At 36.6% G+C, this 12,773-nt stretch overlaps 1 protein-coding gene across 1 annotated transcript in view; it reads right to left on the minus strand.

Annotated features, from left to right (window-relative positions):
* The window catches only part of LOC119072125 (serine/threonine-protein phosphatase 6 regulatory ankyrin repeat subunit B-like), a 58,999-nt gene that overhangs the window by 14,602 nt on the left and 31,624 nt on the right, over nucleotides 1-12,773 (minus strand). The window contains exons 19-23 of the mRNA XM_037177265.1: nucleotides 9,784-9,882; nucleotides 9,093-9,191; nucleotides 3,629-3,727; nucleotides 3,449-3,547; nucleotides 2,950-3,048 (exon numbers count right to left, since the gene is read on the minus strand). Coding sequence (XP_037033160.1) covers nucleotides 2,950-3,048; nucleotides 3,449-3,547; nucleotides 3,629-3,727; nucleotides 9,093-9,191; nucleotides 9,784-9,882 — 495 coding nt within the window. The remainder of the gene's footprint in view (nucleotides 1-2,949; nucleotides 3,049-3,448; nucleotides 3,548-3,628; nucleotides 3,728-9,092; nucleotides 9,192-9,783; nucleotides 9,883-12,773) is intronic.

The raw sequence follows: 12,773 nt of genomic DNA on the forward strand, positions 1-12,773 counted from the left end.
CATTTTTTTTATATTTATTTAACTCAAAGAAATCTAATAGTACACTGGCTATGGAACAAGGCGTGGGAACGGGTAGGTCGACAAAATGTTATTGCTGGAATCGATGGCAAATAGGTCACTGATAAAGAATAGTTTGGGTGATAAGCTTGATTTTTGGTCATTCTCGGGCTATGGGCATCCTAATCTCAATTCGTCAGAATATTCGGCACAAAACTCTCCATACAAGTCGCTAAACATACAGGGTGGTCAGTACCAAAATCGAATTTTTCTCATTTTTCGATACATTTAAACTTCAGATGTCAACGGCTAATCGTTAGATAATTAATGACCGGTTTAACATATATTTCTGTGGTTCCACGCCGCCTCTCGGCTCGAGAGTCTCGAGTAGAACTATTTGATTTAACATGTACATCTCCATCAACATTGTCTCAGACATGCGTCCTTGATACAAACAATTCAAGGTTTTAGCCTTATTTAGACTCACCACTTCTTTCAAATTTATACTTTTATACTTTCACCAATTTGTTATTTTTTCGAAACTCGAACGGGATAACAAACAACAGCTTTTGCAGTTAACGAGATCAAAATCTAAGCCAGCAAGTTTTTAAACTTGAGGGTGGGGTCAAGTGAGAATTAACGCCGTAAGCACGTCTAAAATTTCAAAAATTTTGTCGCATCGAAAACTGATTGAAAACTGCCACCCTACAAAAACGATAGGTACGTCAAAATAAACAGTGATGCGTTTTATTTTGAATTTTGAAGCGCACTTAGAGTGATAATTGGTGAAGCTAAGCTTTGCTATAGAATCTAATTCAAGCCTTAAACGCGCCCAAAATAATCAAATTTTCATCGTGATAAAAGTGAATTTTACGATACAGCTTCACAAAAACGATACGTCAAAATAAACAATAATGCGTTTTATTTTAAAGTTGAGGCGGTCTTCCGATGTTAATTGCTGTATATTGGAATAATTTCGATTTTTATCGAAAAATTTCTCCTTATTTTTCCTTAATTTCAACTAACAATTTCCTTATATCTCCTTATTTTTGTGCTAAAACCTCCTTAAGAGGTTCCGAGTCTTCAGTTTTGATACAAACCAAATACTATGTCGCCATCTCGTTTCATTCGAATGAAACGCTTGTGATTATTCTTAATAAAATTATGGGTTATCCTTAATGACAATAAAAATTCGAACATTTGTTTTGTGGCTCCCAGTTCCATCTATATATTTCGAAGTTTAAAACTTTGCGCGGATAGTTTCGAATAATAAGCCATTGAAAGGAATTTAAAAAATTATTAGATTAATAACAATGCTAGTTAGATTATTACGAAAATGAATTGGTATTTCGAGCCTCACTTTATATACGGGCAAACTGACTAAAATAAAATTGGTAACATGGCCTTCATGAATTGATTAATATATCCAGGCTAAAGAACAATTTAGCAATTTTGGATAATTATGGACTGAAGATGGTTAGACCACGCTAACCTCTGACCGCGACTGTATCCGGAGGTCGAAACAGCATTTTATCTCCACTCTCGCTTCACGCGATCCATGGGAAAGGGAAGAGTAACTATGCTCTATACTCTGTTTGTTTGGCTTGGTTTATTCGTTTTAACTTAATTTTTTCTGCATGTTAGATAACACCACCTCTGGAATTAGTATGTTTTCCAGGTAAAATTAAGTTCTGTATCTTCGGAATATTGAAGTAATGTTAGCTACGAACGAAGAATCGGTAACATGGCCTTCATGCAAGTGAATGGGGAAGAAGAAAATAGTTGATTGCAAGTAGACGAATGCGAGTTCATTCTCTGAACCTCGCCCAACATATGGTTCAGATCAACTATATGCCGACCGGAAATTGTAAACGAGGAATTTTCTGTGTCGTGCTCAAATGTCTTTATTAGGATTTATAGAAATTTTAACAATTTTTACGGTTGTTTAAGCGAAAACTCGGAAGCATAAATTAATATCACTGCACATGCATCCGTCGTCCGTTTGAAACATGAGATTTTATTTATTTCTTTGTTGTCATTTTCAAATTTTTATTTTTCCGCTTTTCTTTTTAAAAGTACGGTTAGTTTTCACGTTTCGAAGTTTTAATATGTCATCAAGCATTCACGAAATTTTACGAAGTGAACAAGGACGCGGTGTCGAAATTGAAAAATGGCTGATTTTAACACAATAAACAGTTTTTAAATTTAATAGTGACGGTAAATGCTCAAATTTTAAGAATGTCGAACCAAATTTCAGTGAAAAATGTGTGCAACAACGTATTAGTGTTACTAGTTTGTGAATTTTTTAATTAAATGCATAGAAGTGTGTACCTAAAGTTTAAATTCTGTACTCTTGCAGAGGTGATTTAAATAGCAAAATTAATTGAATAGAACTCTAAAAAGTGATAATGTGAGACCACATTTCGGTAAAGTAAGGCCAAATTAAGTATTTCCCCTCATCAAAATGTGTTTTCCTACTTTAGTCTTACAGATTTATGTTCCTAAATATTGCTATTTTTTCTTCAATTTTTGGTTTGTGTCTGAGCTGAACGCTCGGAGCCTCTTAATTCCTCAATAAGGAGTCCAAATTTAGAGTGAGAGGCCTGCATTTGGGTCCTTGGACCGAGACCGCTATGTGTACTGTGCATGTAAATTAAAATTTTAGTTCAATTTGAAATATGTGTTCATTTGAAAGGAACACTTGCAATTTCTAAAATGCACAGATTTCATAATAATTTTACTTTAACTACATTTACGGCGGTCACGTACGCAATAGATATACGGATTCGTACGGGGCTCAGTCGCAGCAAACGCTCCGATTGATCTCACCTCGTTTGTGATATAGGACTAAGTTCTTGGCGGCGAAATAAATTTCATTCATTCACCTAACGGTACGTTTTTACATATTTTCTGTTAATGCTGTTTAAATCAAATAGTAATTTCGGAAATTACCTTCATCGGCGGCAACATGTAATGGTGCCATCTGATCCTCGTCCTCAAAGTTTACATTTGCTCCCTTCTGAATCAATAGCTCAACAATATTGGCATATCCTGTTTGTTTTTGAATGAAACAAGAAGTTAACCGATCGTAACATTAATAATCTTGTGCAAGTTAAAAAAAAGGTCTAGATTACCATTAGTTACTGCTTTATGCAATGGGACCCTTTTCTTTTCATTAGCAAGGTTCGGATCTGCTCCGTTATTCAGCAAAATCTCAGCAAAATTGTATCTCTCACTATCTAAACGATGAAAATAATAATTTCATTTATCACTTATTTATACATTAACTATAAACGACGCGACAGACGAGAATAAAAATGTAATTAGTTTTATACGAAATTTTGTGGACCTTTTAAGTGTTCAAAAGAAGACAACCGGACACTTCCCTTAAAAGTACATTAAAAAAACACCTTCTTGATAAACCGACAAACAAAACTTACAAACTACTTACCTTCATCAACGACAATAGCTAAAATTGAATCTCCATCTTTGTCTTGTGCATTGATTTGAGCTCCATTTTGAATCAACAAATTTGCGACAGGCACCGAATCTTAAAACGTTTAGTTTGGTTTTTATAATTAATAATTTGCGGTAGATTTAATAGATGAATATTTGCTTCCATGTTTGTTACCATTTCTAGCTGCGAAACTTAGGGGCGTCCACTTATTATTGTTCAACGCATTTACATTCGCTCCAGCCATAATCAAAATGTCTGCAATCTTGTCGAAACCTAGAAACGTAGTCAGTTTTATACTAGCAACACAAAAAATAATGGTTATTTGGATCACAAGAGACGAAAGTAAAGAAATTCAACCGTGTGCGAGGGGTGCTGGCCGCGCCGAAGGCAAGGGCCGCAATCGCACAGGTTGAATTTCTTTACGTCATTCAGTGTGATCCACATAACTTTTTATCACGAGAACTACGAAAATTGTAATTTGAGGTGTTACCACAACAAAAATACATTATCTACTGATAAGTTTACTCAAAATAAGCTAAAATTTACGGAGGTATATTCAAATTCAAATTACACCGATTGCAAACCAAAAAACAACTACAAAATGTCTATAATCATTCATTGAAAAGAGTACCAACTTCGACTGTTTATATTCATCAGAGTAGACTTATTTACGAGAGTCTACTTTCGCATTATGTATAAAACGGTATAAACACATGACCTGCATTTTTTGACTTTCACATCTCGTTCGAGAACTGAAAATTACAACTTTCGTAGATCGAGTGATAAAAAATAAATGTCACCTTTTTGGCAACGAAATGGTAATATTTTTTTTTTGCGTGTATGTATTAAGAGTGATATCGCCAAAACTTGAACCAATTTCAAAACAACGGCTCAGCGATTCGGGCAAGCTATAGCTCGTTTGAATCGTCTTTCAATTCTGAGAAATAGGGATCTTTTACTTTTTCTGTTAGTTTCCCATTTTCGGAGTGAACACGTGAAAGTAATAGCATGTCAATTGGTCGTGAAAACAGTTTTTCGGTGATAGCTCGAGATATAAATCTTTCTAAAATGTGAAATGTTGTAGGAATATAGGCCTCTGGCAGACCTTCAAAACGAGTATAATCATCGGTAAGTACAGCCACCCGTTCTGGACTTATGACTCAAAAAATGGTGAATGTTTGGACAGTGCTGCTGGCTTGCAACAGAACTTTTCCGCGGAACTGACTATAGGGTGTTGTAGCTGGACTTACCCTCTTTCGTTCCACGTATAATACACCCCAGAAAAATTGTGTTGCGAGCCACAAAGTTAGTCGAAGTAAAATGCCGCTCCAGTAGACCCATATTTTTCAGTGTTTTCAACTTGTTTTTGGTCTTCAAACAGGCTGGAGAGATGGGAATGAAATAAACTAAATCAAAATTACATGTTTAGCTCGAAATAGTTTTGAACCGAGCGATCATGGGCCTTGAAGATGTTGCTTTCCTCCTACTTCGTAGTAGGTGGAAAACCTCATTTCTTTAACTTCACAAAATGAACAGAAACTCAATTTTTTGCTACGAATATAGGTTTATTATCAAGCAAAGATGCGCATCGTTCATTTACAGTCAATAAATGGTCAACCAAGATGTAATTTGTACTTCACAAGAGGTCACAACCGTTCCCAGCTATGGAAAATGTGTAAAAAATCCAGTTTTTTCACAAACATACTTTTTTCTGTGGAGATTTTAACTGCTTTTAGTTAAGGTCTTAAGCTATGTATTCTTAAAACAATTTTTTGTGTCAAAAAACTGGATTTTTTACACATTTTCCATAGCTGGGAACGGTTGTGACCTCTTATGAAGTACAAATTACATCTTGGTTGACCATTTATTGACTGTAAATGAACGATGCGCATCTTTGCTTGATAATAAACCTATATTCGTAGCAAAAAATTGAGTTTCTGTTCATTTTGTGAAGTTAAAGAAATGAGGTTTTCCACCTACTACGAAGTAGGAGGAAAGCAACATCTTCAAGGCCCATGATCGCTCGGTTCAAAACTATTTCGAGCTAAACATGTAATTTTGATTTAGTTTATTTCATTCCCATCTCTCCAGCCTGTTTGAAGACCAAAAACAAGTTGAAAACACTGAAAAATATGGGTCTACTGGAGCGGCATTTTACTTCGACTAACTTTGTGGCTCGCAACACAATTTTTCTGGGGTGTATTATACGTGGAACGAAAGAGGGTAAGTCCAGCTACAACACCCTATAGTCAGTTCCGCGGAAAAGTTCTGTTGCAAGCCAGCAGCACTGTCCAAACATTCACCATTTTTTGAGTCATAAGTCCAGAACGGGTGGCTGTCCTTACCGATGATTATACTCGTTTTGAAGGTCTGCCAGAGGCCTATATTCCTACAACATTTCACATTTTAGAAAGATTTCTATCTCGAGCTATCACCGAAAAACTGTTTTCACGACCAATTGACATGCTATTACTTTCACGTGTTCACTCCGAAAATGGGAAACTAACAGAAAAAGTAAAAGATCCCTATTTCTCAGAATTGAAAGACGATTCAAACGAGCTGTAACTTGCCCGGATCGCCGAACCATGGTATTCATTTTCACCAAAATTGGTTCAAGTTTTGGCGATATCACTCTTAACCGATATCGAGTAGATATTATCGACACATGTGTACCTGTTTGGGTCAGTTGATTTCAGACACTTTCGCTTGCAGGCCGCGAAATTGCCTAAAATCAATCGTCCAAAACAGGTACACAATAGTATATGTATAACATACTCAAAAATGACTCTCCTTATCACATCGTGTTATAATATACTATTTTGTGCCTTACGATCATAATTCGACGTTTTTTGTCGTTTGTGCTTCAACACCAGAAAGTGCTGAGTTTTCAGCATTTATCGAGACAATACATATAGGATCAGGCAAGGCCGTAGCCTAATAAAACATCCGACTTTTCTCAACGTAAACGAATCAAATTTTATTTAAATCTTTCTTCATCTACGGTTCGCCTGAAACTGATTAACAATCATACTCTCTCATGTCAACAACTGTTCTAGTTAACAAAAGGATATCTGCATTCGAATAGTTAACTGACCTGTGCCAACTACTCGGTTCCCACATACATCCTTCATCGACACAACGTGTACAATGAGCGAACATGTATTGGAGGAAAGAGACAAAAGTCAAAATTTTGGAATCTTGATGGACAGATGGTTTCATTTGGGTTAACACTGTGAGCTGACAGCAAGGAAATGCAGCCAAATTGTTGGATGCATAAAACACTACTCAAATGGCAACTTCACAATCGAGACACAATGAACATTGTATGTGGCATACGTTACATCGAGATTGGAAAATGCGTCTACATAGGGCTCGGCATCAGGACGGATCAACCTGAAGCAGGTCACCTGAACCTGAGTTTGACCTGAAAGTAAGGTCAGGTCAGGTCATTTCATTCGAAGCAACCTGAACCTGACCTGACCTGATGAGATCAGCCAATTTCAGGGTCCGCATCGTTCGACCTGTTGCAGGCCTTAGTCTACAATCTGGAACCCGTCATTGGAAGTTTACAAGGATGAAATTGAATCAATTCAAAAACAGTTTGTTATCTATCTACTAGATAGTCACAGAAATGCTGCTTCGTTCCGATTGGCACCATACGAGGATCGAAGCAGACATGTTGTTCGTGTACAGTGAGAGTGAATATGATCGGCGACCTTCGACTTTGAAATTGTTGAAGTACTCGGAATGTAGACTTAACTTTATTTTTAGCCCCGTACGAAGTACAAAGGGGCTTATAGAATTACGGTGCCGTGTAGGAATTCGAAGCATACGGCAAAGTGTTTACCTATGTTCATAGATGGCGAATCCACAATAAAAATTTTGTATATACGCCTGTCGCGTCGACATCTTGAGTAAATCAAATTCGATTTCAAATTTCTTTTTTCTCTGAAAGGTAGTTGAAATAGTGAGGCCAAGTTTGAAGATAGGCGATTTTGGGTCGACACCTCCCGAGCTGAGGACCCATAAGTGCTTTAAGGTTTTCCAAAGATATCTCCGGCTATTTAACGGCTACACTTGTGAGTAATATGTCAAATGAAAGGTATTTACAATACCGATCGACAAAAAAGTATATAGAAATCGGATGACCGACTCCTGAGTTAGACCCCTCGGTGTGAACCAGGTACACGACGCCAAGCAGTTTTTTGCGCATAGGTCAACCAAGTTTGAACGTATTTCGACTATTTTTTCTCTACTAGATAAGTATTGACTGTATCAATCAAGAATAAAATTGTATGAAATTCGGTTCACCTGAACGTTAGCTAGGTTCGTTGGAGTGAGCTCATACCCGGCTACCGAATTTTGTCCGAATTTCATGATTTTTTTTTTGTTTGAAAGGTACTAACGAATGTAAAACAGCCGCACTACTTTCACCACCTAACAAAATGGCCGTCGACCGTTTTTTTCTTTGAATTTTTGTAAGAACGATATGAATCGGTGAAAGTGATACTTACAAATTTACTGATCAGTGGGAAGTGGCTGGTTATGAGTGTGAGGTTTTTCAAGCATCCCATATATGGACATCTAGCTATATTGAGCTATGTAACGGTATATAGAGTTATTTTGAGCTATGTACTAGCATATTTATCAGTAAATTGTTTTTTATAGGTAAGGTCGCTGACCATGATGTGTGGTATTGTGACAATTTTTAACTTTGTACGTCGTTTTCTTGAAATCCTTTGACATCCAGGAGTAATGGCTAACTTTATTGTGAAGATTGAACATTTGGCTTCGGAATTAATCAAAAATTAATCAATATTTAAAGAATTTCTTTAATTAAGTTTAATATTTTAATTGGATCGAGATTTGTGTTATGGTGTCCGTGATTTGCGGTATTTCATATGAAATTCAATAGAGACCGATATTTGGAGGTATCTAAAGCGTCATACAAATTATACCGCCAATCAAAGTCCAAGAGAATCATGATTTGCGGTATAATTTATATTACATGTAAGCACATCATGATCAGGTTTTCGCATCCGCAAATCATGGTCAGCGACCTTAAATCTAAATTACTACAGCTGTTTAAATAGAAATTGTTTACATTTGACTTCGCGTGGTACTGTCGACATTGCCTCCGGCTATTTATTCGTACTCAATAACAACGAAAAGAGTAGGTTACGTAAGTGATTTTAATGGACTCACAGCTTTTCAGCAGGGAAGTGAAGAAACTGAGACAGATGAAGACTTTCACATTAAAGGCTTTTGACACAGACTAGAATTTGGTTTAAAAAAATTGTTACATTTCGGTCCTTGGACCGCTGTGCATGTAAATTAAAAGTTTAGGTCAATTTGAAATTTGTGTTGTTCATTTGAAAGGAACACTTGCAATTTCTAAAATGCACAGATTTCATAATAATTTTACTTTGACTACATTTACGGCGCGGTCACGTACGTAATAGATATACGGGTTCGTACGGGGCTCAGTCGCAGCAAACGCTCCGATTGATCTGAGCTCGTTTGTGATATAGGACTAAGTTCTTGGCGGCGAAATAAATTTCATTCATTCATATAACGGTACGTTTTTACATATTTTCTGTTAATGCTGTTTAAATCAAATAGTAATTACGGAAATTACCATTATCGGCGGCAAAATGTAATGGTGCCATCTGATCCTCGTCCTCAAAGTTTACATTGGCTCCCTTCTGAATCAATAGCTCAACAATCTTGGCATTTCCTGTTTGTTTTTGAATGAAACAAGAAGTTAACCGATCGTAACATTGATAATAATAGGTTGTGTTTAATAATAGGTTAACATTAATAGTCTTGCGCAAGTTAAAAATCTAGATTACCATTTGTTACTGCTTTATGTAATGGGACGATTTTCTTTTCATTAGCAAGGTTCGGATCTGCTCCATTATTCAGCAAAAACTCAGCAAAATTATATCTCTCACTATCTAAACGATGAAAATAATAATTTCATTAATCACTAATTTATACATTAACTTTAAACGAAGGAAGAGAATATAAATGCAATTAGTTTTATACGAAATTTTGCAAAATTCAAAAGAAGAAAACCGGACACTTCCCTTAAAAGTACATTAATAAAACACCTTCTTGATAAACCGACAAAGAAACCTACCAACTACTTACCTTCATCAACGACAATAGCTAAAATTGAATCTCCATCTTTGTCTTGTGCATTGATTTGAGCTCCATTTTGAATCAACAAATTTGCGACAGGCACCGAATCTTAAAACATTTAGTTTGGTTTTTATAATTAATAATCTTCGGTAGATTTAATAGATGAATATTTTGTTCAGGAATACCATTTCTAGCTGCGAAAAATAGAGGCGTCCATTTATCATTGTCCAACGCATTTACATTCGCTCCAGCCTTAATCATAATGTCTGCAATCTTGTCAAAACCTAGAAACGTAGTCAGTTTATAACTAGCAACACAAAAAACAATAGTCATTTACATATCTGTTGTGGACAGTATATTTTAATCAATTTCGCGAGTTGTAGCCTCAACGAAGTGAAGGCGACAAACGAAAGTGCCTAAAATAAACCGTCCACAACAGATGCGTATACAACGTTTCATGCTGAGGGCTTAAATTATGAGGAAAATTCCGTAATTTATACTTAAGGCAGGAAAACACATTTCCGCCGGGAAATTGATGAGTGAAATAGTGAACTTGTTCGCGTCATATTTTGAATCGATTTATGTTAGAGATGACGAAACGTGGAAATTCGAACACATTTATGTTGAGTCTAGCGAATCAGTGGACATACAAATCTCGTTATTTGACATTGAAAGTGCGATTCAGAAACTGAAGTGGAAGAGTGGAGCTGGACCAGATGAAGCTAAATGTCTTGCGATTAAAAAGTGTTCGTCTGCAATTGTTTGGCCAATCTGATTGTTATCATTAAATCGTCCGACGAATGAAAGATAGCCGAAGCAATGAAGATATAACGTGAGGTACCAGTCTACTGGAGGAAAGGTTCGAAAACCGATATCAAGAATTAGAGAGTCATCGTAATTTAACCAATCACAATGAAAATTGATGAAATGGCGGTGAAAAATAAGCTCGTTCAACCTCGTTTATCCGAAGCGCAACATGGATTCAGGAGTAAACGATCGGTCATCACGAATTTACTCAATCTATCGATATTGTCGTACGATGCGTTTGAAGACCGTTGTCAGTTGGATTTGATATACGGAGATTTCAAAGTGGTATTCGATTCAGTTTGGATTCGAAGTTTGATGTTGAAGTTTGCAAAGTTTCACATCGGCGAAAGGACAAATCTAAAATTTATGAGTCTCCATCTGGAGTACTGACGTTATCATACATGTAAAGCCGTTGCAGTTTGCGGATATCAAATTAGCTGCAGTTATCCGATGCGAAAATGATGCCGTTCGAATGCAATTTGATATCGACAATGCGCGGGAATGGTGTGATGAAAACCGTTTATACTTCAACCACGGAAAGTGCTAAATTTTTAGCATTTATCGAGACAACACATCCTTCATCGACACAGCGTACAATGGGCGAATATGTATTGGAGGTAAGAGACAAAAGTCGAAATCTTGGAATCTTGATCGACAGATGGTTTCAATTGGGTCAACACTGTGAGCTGACAGCAAGGAAGTGCAGGCAAATTGTTCGATGCATAAAACACTACTCAGATGACAACTTCACAATCGAGACACAACGAACATTGTTAGATCGGGATTGGAATATGCGTCTACAATCTGGAACCCGTCATTGGAAGTTTACAAGGATGGCATTGAATCGATTCAATAGCAGTTTGTCATCTATCTGCTGTATAGTCGCGGAAATGCTACTTCGTTCCGCTTGGCACCATACGAGGATCGAAGCAGACAGGTTGGGCTACAAAATCTTGAAGTGAGGAGGAAATTGGTGGACATAATGATGTTATACGACATATTCAAAGGCAGGACAGTTTGATTTCGTCAAAGTTCGTGTACAGTGAGAGTGAATATGATCGGCGACCTTCGACTTTGAAATTGTTAAAGGAACCGAGTTACGGTACGAACTATCTGTCGAATCAACCAGTTGCACGTTTGATAAGACTGATCAATGAATACGAACACATTGTCTGTGACTATGATAATCGAAGTGAATTTAAAACTAGAATTGTTGAAGAACTCGGAATGTAGACTTAACTTTGTTTTTAGCCTCGTACGGAAAAAAAGTTTTTGAAAGAATTTCTTGCTGCAAATATATTTGTATTTATGACATATAAGTTTTCATTTGCCATTTATACATATATATTGGATTGTATTGGGTTATAGGTTTACGGTGCCGTGTGGGAATTTGAAGCAGTTTTTGCGTACAGTTCAATTAAATTTGTTCTACTGGATAGGTATTGACTGTACCAATCAAGAAAAAAAGTGTATGAAATTCGGTTCACCTGAGCGTTAGCTAGGTCCGTTGGAGTGAGCTCATTCCCAGCTACTCGGCCGTACAGTGAAGGTGGTGGTTTTTTTTTGGATCTCGAGTAAATTTTGACCGAATTTCATGATTTTTTTTTGTTTGAAAGGTACTAGCGAATGTAAAGCAGCCGTATTACTTTTCACCACCTAACAAAATGGCAGTCGACCGCCATATTGGATTTTTGTAAGAACGATATAAATCGGTGAAAGCGATACTTACAATGTTACTGATCAGTATGGTAACGTGAAGGGGTTGGTTATTAGTGTGGGGTGTTTCAAGCATCTCATATATGGGCATCTAGCTATATAACGGTATTTTGAGCTATATACTAGCATATTTATCAGTAAATTGTTTTTTTATAGGTAAATCTAAATTACTATAGCTGTTTAAATAGAAATTGATTACATTTGACTTAGTGTGGTACTGTCGCCACTGTCTCCGGTTATTTATTCGTACTCAATAACAACGAAAGAAGCGGGTTATGTAAGTGTGTTTAATGGGCTCAAAGCTTTTCAGCAGGAAAGTGAATGAACTGAGACAGATGAAGACTTTCACATTAAAGGCTTTTGACACAGACTAGAATTTGGTTTAAAAAAATTTTTACATTTGGGTCCGTAGACCGAGACCACTATGTGTACTGTGCATGTAAATTAAAATTTTAGGTCAATTTGAAATTTGTGTTCATTTCAAAGGAACACTTGCAATTTCTAAAATGCACAGATTTCATAATAATTTTACTTTAACTACATTTACGGCGCGGTCACGTACGCAATAGATATACGGGTTCGTACGGGGCTCAGTCGCAGCAAACGCTCCGATTGATCTGAGCTCGTTTGTGATATAGGACTAAGTTCTTGG

This window comes from Bradysia coprophila (assembly GCF_014529535.1).
Source record: "Bradysia coprophila strain Holo2 chromosome IV unlocalized genomic scaffold, BU_Bcop_v1 contig_81, whole genome shotgun sequence".
Classification (NCBI taxonomy): Eukaryota; Metazoa; Arthropoda; class Insecta; order Diptera; family Sciaridae; genus Bradysia; species Bradysia coprophila.